The sequence below is a fragment of the Taudactylus pleione genome, unplaced genomic scaffold (genome assembly GCF_031769625.1).
Source record: "Taudactylus pleione unplaced genomic scaffold, aTauple2 ptg000186l, whole genome shotgun sequence".
Lineage (NCBI taxonomy): Eukaryota > Metazoa > Chordata > Amphibia > Anura > Myobatrachidae > Taudactylus > Taudactylus pleione.
Window position 1 is genome coordinate 6,551,105 of NW_028284588.1, and position 19,615 is coordinate 6,570,719.

Below are 19,615 nucleotides of genomic sequence, written 5' to 3' on the forward strand. Positions count from 1 at the left end.
ATTTTAAAGATATCCATAACAAGAATATCAGGGATATCAAAGAATTTGGGGTTTTAAAACAAGTAAAAGTAAATTGGAGAAACAATAATCTACCTTATGAGTTGGCTAAAGCAGAGATGTATTATATCTATTCCCTTAAGACTCTACATCCGGGAGGGATCAATAAGGATTTTGAAATTAAATGGTTCTTAAATTAAATTGTTTTATTTATAAGTTCATTATTTATATGTAGTTTTTATTATCTATTTATTATGTACATGTGGTCATTTTAATAATATAAGGCTGCTTTATATAATATATTTTGTACGTGTCATTTCACAGATATATTTTACCGATAGGCTAATATGGGATAAATGGACTTTCTAAACCATAAACTTCAGCTGTTATTAAAGCACTGACAATGTATCGATTTACATGGAAGGCATGGTTATCGATATGTCACTCTAAGAACTAGTGAGGCATCTCTACTACAAGCCCCAAGCATCCTCACACAGTGTTACGTGGACTTCCGGGATCGGCGGGACTTTTTGACTACAAATCCCAGAATCCTTAAGGCCGCGTGACGCGTACTTCCGGCCATTACGCTCAGAGCAACGGAACTTTGTGTCCGTCGTAAGGACATAACGTTAGGACATCACCTGTATTGGTATTGGACACCTGGGGAAGGAATTAGTTATCCCAAAGTGCTGTGTGTCTTACGTGAAACACCGGAAGGAGACGCGTGGGGACACACGTGGACCCGCTTACCGGAAGTGATATGGATGCCGTTTTTTAAGTAATAAAAAGAAAAATTCGGGGTTGGTGCAATATGGATAATTTATGAATCTTAAATATATAAGTATAGGGGATTTTAATGATTATATATATTGTGATATATGAATTGATGTTTCGAATTATATATTGTAAAGAAGGTGGCTCCTCCCAGTAATCCAGTTCCTGATTGATAAGGGTATTTAAGGTGGCCCACATTACTAGACCCTCATTGCCTTGACAAAGACCTTAATGGTAGAAACGCGTTGGCAGCAAAGAGGGACCATAGGATCCATCCAGAACCGGTGTGGGATAGATGAGGACAAATAGCTGAGGCTGAACCCGGGTTTTTTACATCTTCCCAGTTATTATATGCATCTACTTACCTGGATTCTGGTAGGAGGCCAACTTCACCTGTAACTTTGGTGAATTGATGTTTCAAAGGAGGCTCATTATTCATCTAGAAGCTCCTTTTGTATATTGTATTGTATGTGCCTATATTAATTTGTGCTTTGAATAAATGTGTGTTATACATTAAGGATTTTTTTCACACAAGCATTTATTCTGCATATAGCATCGGGATCATTTTTGAAAATATTCTATTTGTAGTTTATGAATTTATGGTGAGACAATCTGCACTAGATTTTTTTCTTCTTTTGTCTTTCTTCACATATTACGACATACATTGGTTACACCTCATTTTGATTTGGAGATAAGAAGTCCAAAGACATTCGTGATACATATAAGTTAAGTATCAATTGATCATTCTTTGGAGCAGGCGCTAAGGTGGGACACCTGATATATTTTTGTGTAAATCCTAAATCTAACTTTCACTTTTTAATACTTTGTTGTAAATACTTTGCAGGCAATTACAGCCTGAAGTCTGGAACATATAGACATCACCAGACGCTGGGTTTCATCCCTGGTGATGCTCTGCCAGGCCTCTCCTGCAAATGTCTTCAGTTCCTGCTTGTTCTTGGGGCATTTTCCCTTCAATTTTGTCTTCATCAAGTGAAATGCATGCTCAATCGGATTCAGGTCAGGGGATTGACTTGGCCATTGCATAACATTCCACTTTTTAGCCTTAAAAAACTCTTTGGTTGCTTTTGCAGTATGCTTCGGGTCATTGTCCATCTGCACTGTGAAGCGCCGTCCAATGAGTTCTGAAGCATTTGACTGAATATGAGCATATAATATTGCCCGAAACACTTCAGAATTCATTCTGCTGCTTTTGTCAGCAGTCACATCATCAATAAATACAAGGGAACCAGTTCCATTGGCAGCCATACATGCTCACGCCATGACACTACCACCACCATGCTTCACTGATGAGGTGGTATGTTTTGGATCATGAGCAGTTCCTTTCCTTCTCCATACTCTTCTCTTCCCATCACTCTGGTACAAGTTGATCTTTGTCTCATCTGTCCATAGGATGTTGTTCCAGTACTTTAATGGCTTTTTTAGATGTTGTTTGGCAAACTCTAATCTGGTCTTCCTGTTTTTGAGGCTCACCAATGGTTTACATCTTGTGGTGAACCCTCTATATTCACTCTTGTGAAGTCTTCTCTTGATTGTTGACTTTGACACATATACACCTACCTCCTGGAGAGTGTTCTTGATTTGGCCAACTGTTGTGAAGGTGTTTTTCTTCACCAGGAAAATAATTATTCTATCATCCACCACAGTTGTTTTCCGTGGTCTTCCGGGTGTTTTGGTGTTGCTGAGCTCTCCGGTGCGTTCTTTCTTTTTAAGAATGTTCCAAACAGTTGATTTGGCCACACCTAATGTTTTTGCTATCTCTCTGATGGGTTTGTTTTGATTTTTCAGCCTAATGATGGCTTGCTTCACTGATAGTGACAGCTCTTTGGATCTCATATTGAGAGTCGACAGCACCTGCTTCCAAATGCAAATGTCACACCTAGAATCAACTCCAGACCTTTTACCTGCTTAATTGATAATGAAATAATGAGGGAATAGCCCACACCTGTCCATGAAATAGCTTTTGAGTTGATAGTCCCATTACTTTTGGCCCCTTAAAAAGTGGGATGCACATATAGAAACCATTGTAATTCCTACACTGTTCACCTGATTTGGATGTAATTACCCTCAAATTAAATCTGAAAGTCTGCAGTTGAAGTACATCTTGTTTGTTTCATTTCAAAGCCATTGTGGTGGTGAATAGAGGCCAAAATATGAAAATGTTGTCAATGTCACAATATTTATGCACCTGACTGTGTGTGTGTGTGTATGTATATATCGAGGAACCAAAGTTTTCACACTATGGGCTATATATCATAGCCAACCTAATTGTACAATTAATACAGGGTATCATTCCTTGGCCACATACAAGTAACTGGCAACTTTTGACACACAGTTCACCTGTCCTTTAAGGGCAGTAATGGTAGTTGTAATCTTTTCTTTTTTTTACATGACAGTTGTCAATATTCTGTGTTTTATTCTTAGGTTTTTGCAGCTTCTGGGTTAAAGCTTTCATCCATTCTTCATGCATTTTCAAATCAGGTAATAGTGTTTAGTCACTGGAAACATTATTGCACGCATACAGATATCTCTACTGCAGGACTCCTACAGTTGCACTATTGGAGATAAGGAGATATGGGATTAAGGTGGAGATTTATCAAAGCTTGAAGAGAGATATAGTACCAACCAATCAGCTTCTGTTATTTTTCTCACACAGCCTGTAAAATGACTGTTAGAGGCTGATTAGTAGGTACTTTATCTCTCTTCACTTTATTTCTCTCCAATGTTTGATAAATCTCCCCATAAGTTATTAGCTTCTCTGGAATTTCTTACTTTCTTAAAGCAGTTGGAGGCTCCTGGAATGTCCCTGCATGTATCTCGAGGAACCAAAGTTTTCACACTATGGGCTATATTTACTAAAGTGCAGGTTTTTTAGAAGTGGAGTTGTTGCCCATAAGCAACCAATCAAACTCTACTAATCATTGGTCTAACACCTTCTAGAAGATAATAGCTAGAATCTGAGTGGTTGCTATGGGTAACACTACAATTCTAAAAACCTGCACTTTAGTAAATATACCCCCATAAGTCTTTCTGTTTTCCTTTGACAAGGAAGAAAAACCCAAGATTTCATGTCTTATTATTTTCGTTGTAGACTAGCAGAATGATCGCTATGTCATAAGATTCATTTTTAGGAGTCACAGTAACAACAGTGCCAGCAATGAGACTGTCAGTGTATAATTGTATATACTACCATAAGGTCTACAATAGTCTTTCATATAGCATCAAATTATCAATCAAAAAGTAGAGAACAGAATGTTCATCATGGGCCAAATGTAATAGGGTGAGAGTTTAGAAAATGTGAGAGTTTAGCAGTAAACTCTCACATTGGTTGAGCTTTATCTTCAAAATGGGAAAACATCTGAATGAGACTTTAAATTGTGAGAGTGTTTTAAGTCTAAAAAAAGCATGCAAGTTCGCTCTGTTACTTTGTTTTTGGACTCTATTACATTTACAAAGTTTAAAAAGTTTAGAAGAGGAGAGAGAAAAAAAAAAAAAAAAGAAGACTCCTATCAGGGCACACTCCTGTGCTGTATTGATGGCTACAAAATTAGTATTGGAGAAATAGGACAAACTAATAACATCTAAGTGAGATCATGATCATATGTGAAATTTACATTAATGTCTCAATTAGCAGACAGACCACCATATATTTACCCATTTAATATATCTGAAATAGATGTATTGATGTTGATATTAAAACTAAAGTTTATTAAATTCTTAAAATGAAACATAGACACTCGAAATCAACTTATTATACAAAGACAGCATAGACAAATAAGAACATTAATAGTGTATGATACACTATATCTATTACCAGTGATCCACTATATCCAGGTCTATTTGACAGTACTGGAAGTATAGTTATAAATATTTGCTAATGATATACACAATTGAAATCGACAATTCATCGAAATGCCACCCTAAATAGTACACATGCGATACTTCACTAATCACAGAAACCATGCATATGGTGCTGGGGGTATAGTTATAAATATATGCACAATTGGAATAGATAATTCATCAAAGTACCACCCTACCTAGTACACATATTAAGATGCAATATTTCAATGATCACAGAAAACATACATATGGTATGTCTAGTGAAAGTAGTCCCTCAGTAATCCACCGGAACCAGTGAAAAAATAATACATAGGATGAGCCCACCACAGCCTTCTAATGTGATATTAGTTAATAAAGGTGTAATGTACTGTTATCTAGGGTAGGATATTCTAAGGTTGAGTGGATCCACCTGTATATTTAGTTATACAAATAACATATAAATATAAAAAACATGTATCACAATTGACATACAAATACAAAACTAAAGGCGAAATAATAAACAAATACATACAACATGCAAAAGGTATAATGATACCACAATATTAAAATGCTGAACACCACGGATACCACCTATATATATATATATATATATATATATATATATATATAATATGGAGGTTATTAGAGGCGTCCCTCTATTCCGATCTGGGAGAGTACATATGGTACTAAATATTTTCCTGATATAGATACAGGTATAGAGTGGTGTGCTTATATGCCCAGGATCTGCTGTTGCCTGTCTTAGATATTAGAGGACAGGGAATGAGAGTCCCAGGAACTGGCACCAGAAATTAGAAAGCTGCTTCTGCTGTTACAGCCCAGTCTCACCAGTATCCCTGTTGCCGTACAGCAGCGCAGGGAATCCAGGCAGCTGGCTATAATGAGAGAGCAGGAAAAAGTAGAAGGAAGAAAGTACCTGCCAATATTGTCTCCCTTCTGTATGATCGTCCGTGGTGCAGGGGTCCAGAGTGCGCACTTTGGAGCCCACCAGCAGGCTGTCTGACACGTGTTTCGCCGGGGCTTTATCAAATTTGTAGCCATCAATACAGCACAGGAGTGTGCCCTGATAGGAGTCTTTTCTTTTTTTTCTCTCTCCTCTTCTAAACCTTGATAATATTTACTCCTGGGATGCACCTCCAGTTTTTGAAATATACCTAGATACGTGTATCCAATAAATCTATAATTAGATCGTTAGAATTAACTGTTTTCCTGTGCAATCAATCTTCTTCCCCTTTTCCTGTATGACAAAGTTTAAAAAGTGTCAGAAACTCTCACTTTTCTAAACTCTCACTCTGTTACATTTGGCCCTATATCTCAAATGAGTTTACTCAACAGTTTTCTACAAAATGTTACTGTAATGTGCCCATTTTGTTAGAATTAGTGAATTTAGTAACATCCTTGTAAATCTGTAATGGTGCGTATACACTAGCAGATATTGGAACGACAGTATGATCACAGCATTGTACTCGTACAGTCGTTTCTCATCCCCTGTAGTGCCTACACTGAACGATATGTCATTCAGTGCAGGCACCCTCCCTCATCCCCAAACATGCACAATCTGTCATTATCGGCAGATTGACCAGCATGTTCCGGGAGTGCGCATAGCTGGTCGTTGTCGACATTTTAACTCCCGATTTGTGAAAAATTAATGAGCGATTGAATGATAACGTTGTCGTTATCGTTCAAGCGCTCATTTTAATCGCCTAGTGGATACGCGGCATAAGAGTCTTGCCTGTGCCCTTGTAATTAACAATTTACTAAGATCACAACCTTTGTTGCTTTACTCTTCTGTGCCTATAACTCTACAGTAGCATAAGTGTAAACTGCCATAGAGAAATGACACCATAACCTGAAAAGTGTTGGGTGAATCACAATATATATATATTTTTTTTTTCCACACCTTATTATATATTTAGTTTCTTTGAAATAGAAGTAGCATTCTCTATGCCTTATTTGCTGTATTTTCCTTTCACATCTGTGACCTCTGCAATTTGTCACAGCTTGAAGATGACGACAAACCTTTGCTCATACTGGAAATTGAGAAGCTTGTTCCACTAAGCCAGCAGCTCCAGATCACGTCCAGAACGCCTGTGCAGGGTAAAACTGCCACTTTCACTAAGGTAAGATACTTTGCTCACAGAGTGAGATGTTTTACAGAGTAATTATCTACCGTACAGTGATATAAATGTATGCACATACCCTCCACACAAGTGTGACTATTTTATTACAAGTAATGATATTATGTAGATCAGTGATCAGTATATAGATGTGTGAAAACAAAAAAGTGTTGATATTACAATTATCTGATTACAACAGATTACATCACTTATGTAGTATTATGTAGAGCATAAAATTGTTATGGTATTTATAGTAAGAATGTAGAGTATAAAATGTAGTGCATTCCAAAGATCAGGAGATATATAAGCAGTGGTTTTTATATTTTAGTGGAATGTGGATTGAAAAGGAGATACATTACTCTACAAATATTGGTAACTGAGAGGAGAGTATGGAATGGATTATTAAGTATTACAGCAGTCTGTGCCATTTCACTAGTGGCACATGTAGTTATTACTTAATATTCTTATTATGCAAAAATGATGCCAATATATGTATAAAGCTTGTGTATTGGCACCCTGTTCAGTAAATTACTATGGATATTAAAAATCGCCACCGAGCCCCATGACAGGGAGTCACCCTCCCGTTCTCATCATGATGGGGGCTTGCCCAGTGCTCCAGGAGTTGCTGGACAGCCCTGACCTCTCCCAGCATAGTGGATGATGCACCCATCACTGCTGCTTGGTGACATGATCTGAGGGGGCGACACCAAAATAGCAGAGCCACTCTGCTATTTTGGTGTCACACGGTGCGGCTCACATCCCTCTAGTGACGTCACTGGTTCCTGTAAATAATATCTGTGTAATTGGTGAATTCTGATGTTAATAGTGAATCGTTTTATTAGGACGTGAATTATAAAGAATAAAGCACCACCAATTGTAAATTATAGAAGTTGCTTAGCAGATTTGTGATATATATAAAAGCACCTGTGGCCTTGTGCCCTTATAAGTTTATTGACCACCTTGGTAAATTAAATAGGATAATGTACCCACTGATTATGGGGATATTATATTGCCAAAAACATAATGACACACCAAAGTACTCTTGATTCGATCCATTTTTTATCTTCACTAAAACTGCTCCTCTCTCCTATAATACCCTCTCCTTCCCTGAACTAGCTTCTACAACAACACACTCAGTTAGGGCCTATTTATTAGGGATGTGCGCCGACCCCCGTGTTATGGTTTTGGATCTGTATCTCCTTCAAGGTTTTGGATCTGGATTTGGTTTTGCAAACTACCCTCAAGTGTTTTGGTTTTGGATCTGGATTTTTTAAATAAAAAATAGATAAAAAGATTTAAAAACATCTAAAACCATGTCATTTATCCAAAACCCAAAATCCGAATTCCAAACTACAAAAATATCTGAACTGCGACCTGCTCCGGAGCGAGAGAGAAATTCTCTCACTCCGGAGCTCGCTACAAAAGGGGTGGCTGTTGATGTTGATCGACAGCTCGCCCTGTTTTGTAGGCGTGGTGGGGGGGGTGGCCAGACAAACTGAGGCATTCCTGAAGGAATGCCTGCCGTTTGTAGGCGGCCCTACTGACATCACCAGTGATGTCAGTAGGGTGCTTCCTGCTCTGTTAGAGCAGGAAGCTGCCTGGGGCTTGCGGTAGACGAGACCCTACCACAAGGGTCTCGTCGCAAACCCAGATGGTCGCGATGGTCTTGACCATCGCGACCATCAACCTGGCCTCTCACTATAGCTGTGGGTGGTCACCCACAGCTTAGCGAACGGCCAGGAGGCCGGCTCTTTACAAAGAAGCGGCCGCCCTCATTCAGAGTGAGCGCTCGCATTATACAAGCGGCTCTGAATGAGGTACTTAGACATAATAAGATGTCAAAACCACGTTCTTGGCTCCCAAAAAGACGACTTGGAATTTATAAGTGTAATAAATCAGTGTGCTTAACTTGTAGACATGTTCAAAATAAGTACACCACAATTACATCCACATCAACTAAAACTACGTTACCAATTTCACAATATGTGAACTGTGAATCAGTGTACTGTATTTATGATCTGGAATGCCCTTATTCTTTACAATATGTAGGTAGAAAAACGAGATCAGTAAAAACTAGATTTAGAGAGCACAGATACAATATCATAAGGAAAATACAAAATCTGTTATATCTTCTCCAGAACTGGCTTGTCTCCTGACAAGATAACAATGGTAAATTCACAGGAAAATATGAATTTCTATGTTGCAAATTTGCGCTAAAAATATTTCACATCCGCAATAAAATGCAGATTGTGATAAATATGTCCCTTAAGCTCTAGGCAATGCAGCTCCAGCCTCCACATACAGGACCTCATTCAGAGTCGGTCGTTACGGTCGTACTCCACCGATGTTCGCTAAACTGCGCGTGCGTAAAGTTCGCAATGCGCGTGCGCAAACTAGCTGCTACGATCAGAAATTTCTCTCTCCTTGAACACAGCCAGGTCGGTAGTTTGAGTGACAGAAGGAGGCGTTTGTGGGTGGTAACAGGGGAAGGTGCTTGAAAATGGGGGAGTGGAGATCCGAACGCAGGCGTGCCTAATTATGCGAACGGCATTTTATGGGAGTGCATAATTAACAAAGTAGCGTCATGGCACACGTGACATGGGTGGTTTGTACACTGACCTGATCGTAGTGCTTAAGAGAGGGTATGGTCAACCTTAAGGTCTACGACCAGTTCCAATGGTTACCGATGGTCTCGATTAATCCTTATATGGCCGGAGATGACGTGTAATGCATACGAGAAGGGGGCGTATTTTTTGTCTTACGGCCGCATCCTCCCCTTGGTCGGCCAGCTAACAATCCGATCTTAAGGATGCAACTTGCGAGTGCATCATTTGCATATCCGGCCCCTTTTCCCTTACGACCGTGCGGCCACAACGACCGACTCTGAATGAGGTCCACAGTCTCTGGTGATCCAAACCTCAGCCATGGGACACCAAACAGATCCAGTGCATCTGCATTAAATCTTGCTTCAATGTGGATTTTTTCCACTGTAAATTTGTCCTTTTCATCTTACAACACTGCCAAGTCACTTGCCAAGCAAACCTACTTCACTTCTCTAATATTCACCCGGTCTTCTAACTTTTTGCCACTTCCTAACATTTCTACACTAAATTTCCCTTTCTGCCTCATAGCCCATTGCAGATTACCTACTTCAAAGACAAAATTTGCATAACTGCTTTCCCCACCCGCTTTCTCCTACACTGCTCAATCCATACCCACTTTACTTTCTGCCTCGTCCCTCGGGATTAGGTCTATGTAATCATCTCAACCAAAAACACTCCTAACTTTTTTATCCCACCCTTCATGTCCACCTCATTTCTTCAACCTGTCTCTCCCCAGGGGCATATTCTCATCCTGCTTCAAACATAAACTCATGTTACCAAATCTGATGAAACCATCTCTTGACTCTCTAGCCAACTACTGCCCAATTTCTCTCATTTGCTTACAAGCTACTTTAGTGACTTATGTACAACCACTTGTTTCTCTTTCTCTCTCATTCTCTTCTCAACTCCCAGCAATTGAGCTTATTATTTGATATTGTCGATATGGATATGTTTGCTGGAGTATTGTCTATAAGGACAGTTTAATATTAAAATTCCAGTAAAAAAAGAGTGACCGGGAAGCCAGGGATGAGTTGTAAAGAGAAGTTTCCAGTTACAATGTATTCTGCTTTAAAATACAGGTTGACACATGTATTCAGAAAACGAGGACAATCATGGTGATATTATCCCAAGTTCTTCCAATATGCTGCAAGTTGCTACGGAAGGTGAGTATTTTATACAAAAATCAATTTCAAATATTTAATAGTGAAGTGTAGCATGTCAGCTTTTGTCTTTAAAGTTGCAGTAATGTCATTTCTTTTGGTTCTTTGGATGTATCCTTAAATGTGTACAAGCTTTAGTTTTACAGATGAATTGCATAATAGCAAACCCTTCAGTTATATCCTTATTAGTTGACTAAGATTTTGACATATATATAGTGGTTGAATATATGTGATATTTGCTTTTTAAAACAACAGTTATGTTTATAAAGTAAATGGCTAATTGGCAATATATTTAATATAATTTTGTACAGTATAGCAAAGGCTATTTGTGTATTTCTCTCAATGATTATAATTGAACCTTTCTTTCTAATGTTCCTTTAATTATGATCTGGGGATCCTTAAAAGACGTATGTATAATAATAAATGCTAATGCTGGCACTACAGGTGCCTCCCAATGTTTGTGACATTACAGAGCCATTTTTTGTATTTTGTTTAGTTTCTTCCACAATCCTTTAATGGGAAGAGTGTGATAAAAAAAAAAAAAGCTGTTATGTTATGTAGTCCACTGAAAGATGCACTGTTATACATATGTCAACTTATGTCCACACTGTAAATAAGTGTCCCAGGCTTTATAGTACTTTAACCCTTTCAGTGCCATCCAATAGATTCTATGCGAGTGCCTCCCCTGTTCTAGAGTGCCACATATGAAGAAGCTACATGGTGTTCTACTAAAAATGTCTTGTTCACTTATACCTGTCCTTTCCCCTCTTAGTCCCAATATGCATACGCACCCTCTTCCAAAGGCTAGTAGAGAAGGGGGCACTGCTTTTAGTATTGTTTCAATGCTTATTCCATAATCCTAATTTTTGATCACAACTTGCAATCCAGATCATAAGGTTTTACATAGCAGCAACTCCTCCTGCTTATGGCCATCATTCTGTACTATTACTCTTCTGGCCATTTCCCCAGGAGTGCAAGTGTCTAACCCTAGGTGTATATGGTACATCACAAACTGTGCTTTCCCGGTTTTGCTAAGCTTTCAGCTTCATATCTAAGGATTGTGAGAGGCTCCACAATAAACAATATACATACTGTATATACGTGTTACGAATCCCAATGCCTACTCCATGTGAAACCACTAGAACACAGCTAGTGAGATCTTCACCAATAACAGCCACCCGTTGTTCCCTTAGAACTGGGAAACATTCACCGGTACTTAGGCGGCCGCCTGGATTTATGCTTGGGGTAGTAGCGTCTCGCATGGAAGTACAAGTGAATTCAATAGGTAAAATGTTCACTTAGAATTGATACCGATGATGATGGTAAGAATATCGATGGTGGGACTATAGTGCCGATTGTGCGGCAATAGCCGTTAGTAGACAGTCTGGTTTTGACAATGGCTTGGGAGCCAATGGTGCGACAATAGTGCCGATGGTACAGCAATGGCCGTTAGTATACACTTTAGTTTTGACAATGGCTTGGGAGCCGATGGTGCGGCAGTTGTGCAGATGGTGCGGCAATAGCCGTTAGAATACTGTTTTGTTTTGACAATGGTTTGGGGGCCGATGGTGTGGCAATTGCTGTTAGAAAGCTGATTAACTGATGGCAGCACGGGAGCTGCTTGGAGCGGCTGAGAAGCTGTATGGAGGTTTGATGAACAGATGGCAGCACGGGAGCTGCTTGGTGCGGCTGAGAAGCTGTATGGAGGTTTGATAAACAGGTAGCAGCATGGGAGCTGCTTGGTGCGGCTGGAAGCCGTATGGAGGTTTGATGAACAGATGGCAGCACGGGGGCTGATTAGTGCGGCTGGGAAGCCGTATAGCGGTTTGATGAACAGATGGCAGCACGGAGGCTGCTAGGTGCGGCTGGGAAGCCATATGGAGGTTTGATGAACAGATGGCAGCACGGGGGCTGCTTTTTGCAGCTGGGAAGCCGTATGGAAGAAGTATCATAAAAAAAAACAGGAACAACCTGACTATGCAGCCAAGCCGAGGGAACTCGCATACTCTATAGTCAGCACAGCTGCAATAGTCCAGTGAGTATAAATAGGCTGAAGTCTTAATCAGGTTTGCACTTGTGGAATACATCACTTCCTGAGGCGTGCCAATTGCCTAGCAACAGGAACAACTGAAGTAACCCCGTCCTGTCTGGGCAACCTGTTAGAACGATTCAAGTTGTGACCGCTACTTGTAAGAGTACGAAGCACATGAGATGAGCAGTGTAAGACGCCCTTCCTCATACAGTACATCAGGGTTGCCGACAATCTGGCTGTTCCGGGAGGAGGCAGCCAGATCAGGACATATGGGGGGCGGGATCACGTCATCGCGGCCATGCCCCCGCTACATAATGCCGATATTACAGGCATTGTGCTGCCGGGGCCGGGGCCACCATGACGCTCTCAGGATGAATCACATCATCGGCTCTCTTGAACCAGCCAATTACAAGGGGAGCGAATGGCGGGATGGGATTGCGGGTGGGTGACGCTGGCCGAGAGACTTGTCCACTCTGCAAGTACATGGCCCGTCCAGCGCACGCCAATGGTTTTGGACTGCATCTCATTTGCTGTTTTTTATTTTTGCCTTGTAGATTGTAGAAGTACTGTTTTTGCCACAAAAATCTAGTGATCAAATGGGAAGCCTATAAAAAAGGAAAATCTATTTTGAATTCCCTACAGAAAATTGTTTAGAAATTGGGTGGTTTGCAGATACCAGTTGTGCTTTGAGGTTATATTAGTTTTTTTTTTTTTTATTGTGGATTATTTTATAATTTCATTTGTAATCTTTACTGGGTTTAAAGGCTGGGTGTGGGGGCATAAGTGTTGAAGGAGTTGTCCATATTTGGTATCAACTAATTGAAAATACTCTCCAGATTATATTTTACACTAGTAATATATACTAGATTTAATTAATTAAAAAACAAATTGAAGTTTATATGAATTATGGCCCTCATTCAGAGCCGTATGCTCTGAGCAGAGCGCACGCTCTGAATGAGGGCCGGCCTCCATGAAAATGGAGCGTCCTCCTGGACGCTCGTATAGCTGTGGGTCACCACCCACAGGCTATACGAGCGTGCATTTTGATGGCCGCGATGGTCGTGACCATCGCGACCATCGAAACTGCGAGCCGGAGCCTGCGGTTGAGTTTTTCAACCGCAAGCCCCGGAGTGATTTTGGCTCTATCAGAGCCAAAATCACTCCCACTGACATCACTAGTGATGTCAGTGGGCCGGCTTCTGACGGTAGGCGTTCCCTTGGGAACGCCCCCGTCAGGGAGGCACGCCCACCAAAAGGGGGCGTGCTGTCAATCAACATCAAACAACCGCAAGCTCCGGAGTGATTTTGGCTCTATCAGAGCCAAAATCACTCCCACTGACATCACTAGTGATGTCAGTGGGCCGGCTTCTGACGGGAGGCGTTCCCGTGGGAACGCCCCCGTCAGGGAGGCACGCCCCCGGCACGCCTACCAAAGGGGGCGTGCTGTCAATCAACATCGACAGCACGCCCCCTTTGATCAGACACAACGAGCGAAGGGCTTTCCTTCGCTCGTCGCGTCTGGCGCATGCGCACGACGGAGCTCCCTCCGTCGTGCGCATGCTCAGTCCAGAACATCGACCCACTTGCGAGCGGACAGCCGCTCGCGAGTGGGTCTGAATCAGGCCCAATGTTTCAGTTAATGTATATCCTGATTTTGCAAAAGTGTCTGGCACTTTTAGAAAGTATTCCCAACCCTTGAGTACTGATATGATTAATGAGATATTCCTGGCCCCTAATCTTAAATCAGAGAGCAGAAGTAGATCTAGCATTTGGATTTAACGTTTTACAAAAAATACCCCATACTAAGGAAGATTACTTTATTTTGCAGTGTAAAGCAGGCAATGGATGTTACCGGCCTCCTCCATCGTGGAGGGAAAACCGGATACAGAATGTTTCAAATGAAGATGGTCTAGCAGGAAAAGCAGTAGAAGCATTTGGGGTGAAGTCTTTGGAACATCATGTAGCTAATCTGACATTTTTAGAGAGCCAGTAGCAATGTACAGTATCCGCCAGAAGAAAGAACGAAAACAAAGTTTGATGCACAAAGATTCCCAAAATGTTTCTGTGGGGAAAAACAGCTTAATGAACTCAACATAAAGTTTATTTTATTTTTGCTCCACATTTTATCGGTACCATTGTACTTGATACAAATTTGCTATGTCAGGTTGGAATAAGTCAATGTGAATGTTTGCATTTTATTCCACTCACTGCACTGTTTAATTGTTATCAAAAGCTCTTTTGTGAATGTCTTAATGGAAACCTTAACCCAAAGATGCTGCTATGGTTTGTACACGTGTTATATGCAGAAACAAATTTCTGATTTAAATTGCTGTGTTACGAATTTGCTGTCAACGTTCTGTCATCCTGGCTGGATTGCTCTTTTTCAGTTGTGTTGTATTTGTTTACCTGTAGCAGGGGGTGTGTTTTGTGGTCAAAAGCACTGATCAGCTCTGTCTTAATAGCTGACGTTATGTTCTATTCACAACACAGAATAAACAGCACATTTTATCCATGATTACAACCTGCACCTCTGTTTCTTCACTGTTTGAAAGATAAAAGTGTTTTAACTGTAAATTAGCTGCTGGAATGTTTAAATTTATTGGAGAATATTTTATCAGATAACTATTTTCTGATTTAGTTTGGTTATGTAATAAAGATTTCTACTTTTAAGATGGTTCTGTTCTGAATAGTTAGCAGGATGGCGGCTAGGAGGAACTATATTGAAGGGTTTCCCTGGTTTGTGTTGTCAATCATTTAGACTTGCTAAGCTCACCATTACTTTTAACTCATACTTGTAGGATTTGAGATGCATGTAAAAGAAAAATGTATCTTAGAATGTATACCATATTTAAGTTTCATTGAAAATTTTAGTTTTTTTTTTTTACATTTAACATTTACAATGTAAGATTCTATTTTTAAAATAAAATTTGAATGAACCTTTTGTGTGTGTATCTTTATTTTTCCGGAATAATATATAGTATTTATAAAAATAGAGTCTGATACTTGTATTATAAAAGGGTGTCATTCAATTAAATGTATACATTTTTACCTACATTTTATTAAGGGAATATAGTTGTTTGACTAAAGGATTTTAATGTTATTTAATACTCTACATGAAGCATAATTATTCTGAAAGACAAAGGGCCTGATTCAGACCCACTCGCAAGCGGCTGTCCGCTCGCAAGTGGGTCGATGTTGTGCACTGCGCATGACGGCGGGAACTCCGTCGTGCGCATGCGCCAGACGCGACGAGCGAAGGGCTTTCCTTCGCTCGTTGTCTGATCAAAGGGGGCGTGCTGTCGATGTTGATTGACAGCACGCCCCCTTTGGTGGGCGTGCCGGGGGCGTGCCTCCCTGACGGGGGCGTTCCCAAGGGAACGCCTACCGTCAGAAGCCGGCCCACTGACATCACTAGTGATGTCAGTGGGAGTGATTTTGGCTCTGATAGAGCAAAAAATCACTCCGGGCCTTGCGGTTGAAAAACTCAACCGCAGGCTCCGGCTCGCAGTGGCGATGGTCAAGACCATCGCGGCCATCAAACTGCACGCTCGTATAGGCTGTGGGTGGTGACCCACAGCTATACGAGCGTCCAGGAGGACGCTCCATAATTATGGAGGGCGGCCCTCATTCAGAGCGTGCGCTCTGCTCAGAGCGTACGGCTCTGAATGAGGGCCAAAGGTAGAAGGCATAATAAAATTTTCTGTGCTAGTTATCAGAGCCGTAACTAGACTTTTTGGTGCCCTGTGCCAGAAAGCGCATTGGCGCCCCCACTATTTTTTAAATAGGGAGATAACACACCCGAAAACCATGGCCTCAAGGGAAAGGGCCAGGGAAGAGACAGGGGTGGCCAGGAGATGCTGGGGATAAAATAAGAGGAAGCTACAAATGATAATGATAATAACCAGAAAATTGACAAACCCGAACAGCGCCCTGTGTCATGGCACAGGTCGCACTACCCTAGTTACGGCCCTGCTAGTTATAAAATTAGAGACCTGTATGCTGACAATTATTTATTTTAATTTAGCAAATGATGTTACTACAATAACAATAAATTAGAGTGTGCTATGGATTCCCTATGTACTGATGTTCCTATTTTGTCAGTTTTAACTAATAAGAATAAACTCTTCATAGACAAATGGTTATAGTGACACCTGTAGGATACAAGACACATCATTACTCTAAAAGAAAAAAAGTGTACCATTATTTTTATTTTTTTTAGGAGCTACTTGAGCAAAATAGAGCCAAACTGCTTTACAAATCGAACATTATTCCTGCAATGTATGTAGAATAATTTGCCAAGTATACTTTCCAATTAAGTGTATTTAGTACTTTACCTTTATTGTAGTTATATCTTTGGTGAACTGATCATACAGTATGAAGCCTCTGATCCAGAGCTGCCATCAAAAATGTTGGGGCCCAGGACTGACAAAATAGGCAGGGCCCCCGGGCCCCCCCATTCCTTATTAATACATAAAAAAGGCAAATATTTTAAACATCTGACATGATACTACGGCGCTCCCCCCCTTCCTTCCACAAACTTCAATAACAAAAGTGGTGTCATAAAGCGCGATATATCAATGTAGGAAATTAGGTCAAACCTCCGAAAACTGCCATTTTTTGCAGGTTTACTGCAAAAATTACGAATCCCCATATGTATTAAAAGGTCAATATCATAGCAAGCCCCATATAATTCTATGGGACTGCGATGTGCCAATATGTATCAAGCTCCGGAAAGCATAACTTTTCTGAGCTTATTCCCAATAGGCAATGCAGTACTCCAGCAACAGCAGCTGATAAGTAGGAGGAGGGAGGTAAGGGATGAAGATGGCAGACATGGCAGAAGGGGGTAGCGGATATAGATGCAGAGCAAATGGGAAAGTGTGCAGTGATGGGCACAGGGGATAGACAGATAGCAGGAGTAAGGGGACACATAGTGGGGGACGACATCAAGGGGGAGTGACACAAACACAAGAAGGAGGGTGGAATGTGCACAGATACAAGTGAAACCTAGACACACAGGGGGAGGGGGTGCACACAGGTAATTAATAGCCTAAAAATTTAACTAAATAGGCTAATACTAGTATACATGACAAACAGAAAAACTGTCCAGACTCAACCAAAATAAATGCATTCAGTTATAAATCTTAGAGGTGGATGTTTCTATATTACAAAGTCTGTATAATACTTGTTGATGAAATAGACTATAAATAACTTTCTGAGGTAAATCCACCCTTCCAAATAGTGCATCACATACAGTAAGAGCTTTAAGATGTACTCACAGAGTCACAACTGCTGGGAATACAATATGCAAGGCAGGCTTCGGGAGAAAAAAGGGCCGTCTGGTGACGCACTGACAGCCACCTCTGTTCAGCCGGGGTTTAGGAAACTGGCACCTCACAATTTGGCTGTTGGGGCAAAGGAGCTATAATATGCCCCCGATGATACCACCAGATGCTCCACCCATGCTACGCTGCATAGGTAGGAGCTGAGGTAGAGCGGGAGGGCCATGGGCTGGAGCAGGCCTGTCACTCCCAATCTTTCAAAGGGATAGTGGCAGGTGGGTGGGTGGTACTAGGAGCGGACAGGCCCCCCAAGTGTCTGGCTGTAGTGTCTGCTGCTGTGTAGTTAACCGCAGCAGGAGGGCGGCCCTGGGCTGGGACTGTCAGCCTATTTTATTGTGCAGTGACAGGTTGGCAGGATTGGCCATGCGGCGGGCCCCCCGAGTGTCCGGGCCCAGGACTCCAGTCCCTGCAGTCCCCCCCTGATGGCGGCCCTGCTCTGATCTATGACTAAGGGGCCTATTTATCAAGCATTTTTTAAATAAAATTATGTAGAAAGGCGATGTAATGATATATCGTATGCGCCATACACACTACACAATCTGGTGTGTGACGGCGTGATATATCGCTATATGCAGCCCAACAGATGGGTCGATGCGATGAACAACCGCGCTGCACACGCAATCGGGTATGCACACTATACAAACTGCACGATATATCGTTCCGATACTTGTTGGAACGATATATCGTACAATATATCTTATAGTGTGTACCCAGTTTAAGATTCTCAGGAGGAGTTGTTCACCAATGTGAAAGACTCCTCTGATGCAGCCGGGATCTAACTCGCAGATACATCGGTTATCTCTAGTACATAGAAGAGGAAATTTTGTTTAAAATATCAAAAAAGTCCATTGCGATACAGACTCTTAATAATAGCGGCACTCCCCAGTTCACAAGCACCTTCCTCTGTTACCACCCAAAGCAGCGACCTGATAGTGGCTTACGAGCAACCAAAATCAGATCGCAATGAATGGTTTGTGCACGCGCACTGCGAATTATACGTATGCGCAGATGGGTGAAAATCGCTCAGAGCGAGCGATCGCGCCTTAGCGAGCCGGGTCTGAATCAGGTCAATTGTCCTGATGGAGAATGAAACCATTTTTCCACAACTTGGACCTTTTTCTTCTGATTCTTTCCCGCAAAGTTGCTAGAACATTTTTGTAGTAATGTTGATTAACTATTGCACCTTCTGGTACCCAGTCTTTCAAAATAACACCCTTGATATCAAAAAACACAATTAATATGGCTTGGAATTTGCTTTGACGTGCTTTCTTCATGCTTGGTGGTGATGGTGTTTTCCAGTGCATGGACTGGGGTTTTGTCTCAGGATTGTACTGGAAGATCCATGTGTAACACCCCCAATTTGGTGGGATGTCAGTGAGTGGATCGTACCTGCTTTTGTTCTGGAACCTGCTTGGGCGTGGATCAGTGCAGTTCCTCTTTCAGGCTCCTCCTATCATAGCAGAGAGACAGGAGACCCCCCAGAACCCAGCGCAGAAACCAGACCAATATAAGGAAATGGGGTTTATTACTCTGGATCACTTTTCTACTAGGACAATTCTAAATGAACATTAGAACAGGCAATATTGTTGTAATGCAAAAGGTACACATACAGGATGGATATCACATTAATAAGCTTAGATTCACTCTATACATACTGCATACCTTCTAATAAAGCCTCAGCCTAAACATAGGAATGCTAACCTGCTCCCTCTATGTGTTAGAGGTAGTTAAACTA

General features: G+C 41.2%; 1 protein-coding gene across 1 annotated transcript in view; it reads left to right on the forward strand.

Annotated features, from left to right (window-relative positions):
• The window catches only part of CTNNAL1 (catenin alpha like 1), a 333,934-nt gene extending 318,543 nt beyond the window's left edge, over nt 1–15,391 (forward strand). The window contains exons 16-19 of the mRNA XM_088476289.1: nt 3,214–3,270; nt 6,627–6,746; nt 10,426–10,509; nt 14,367–15,391. Of these exons, the coding sequence (XP_088332415.1) occupies nt 3,214–3,270; nt 6,627–6,746; nt 10,426–10,509; nt 14,367–14,531 (426 nt within the window). The 3' untranslated portion in view covers nt 14,532–15,391. The remainder of the gene's footprint in view (nt 1–3,213; nt 3,271–6,626; nt 6,747–10,425; nt 10,510–14,366) is intronic.
• The last annotated feature ends 4,224 nt before the right edge of the window (nt 15,392–19,615 follow it).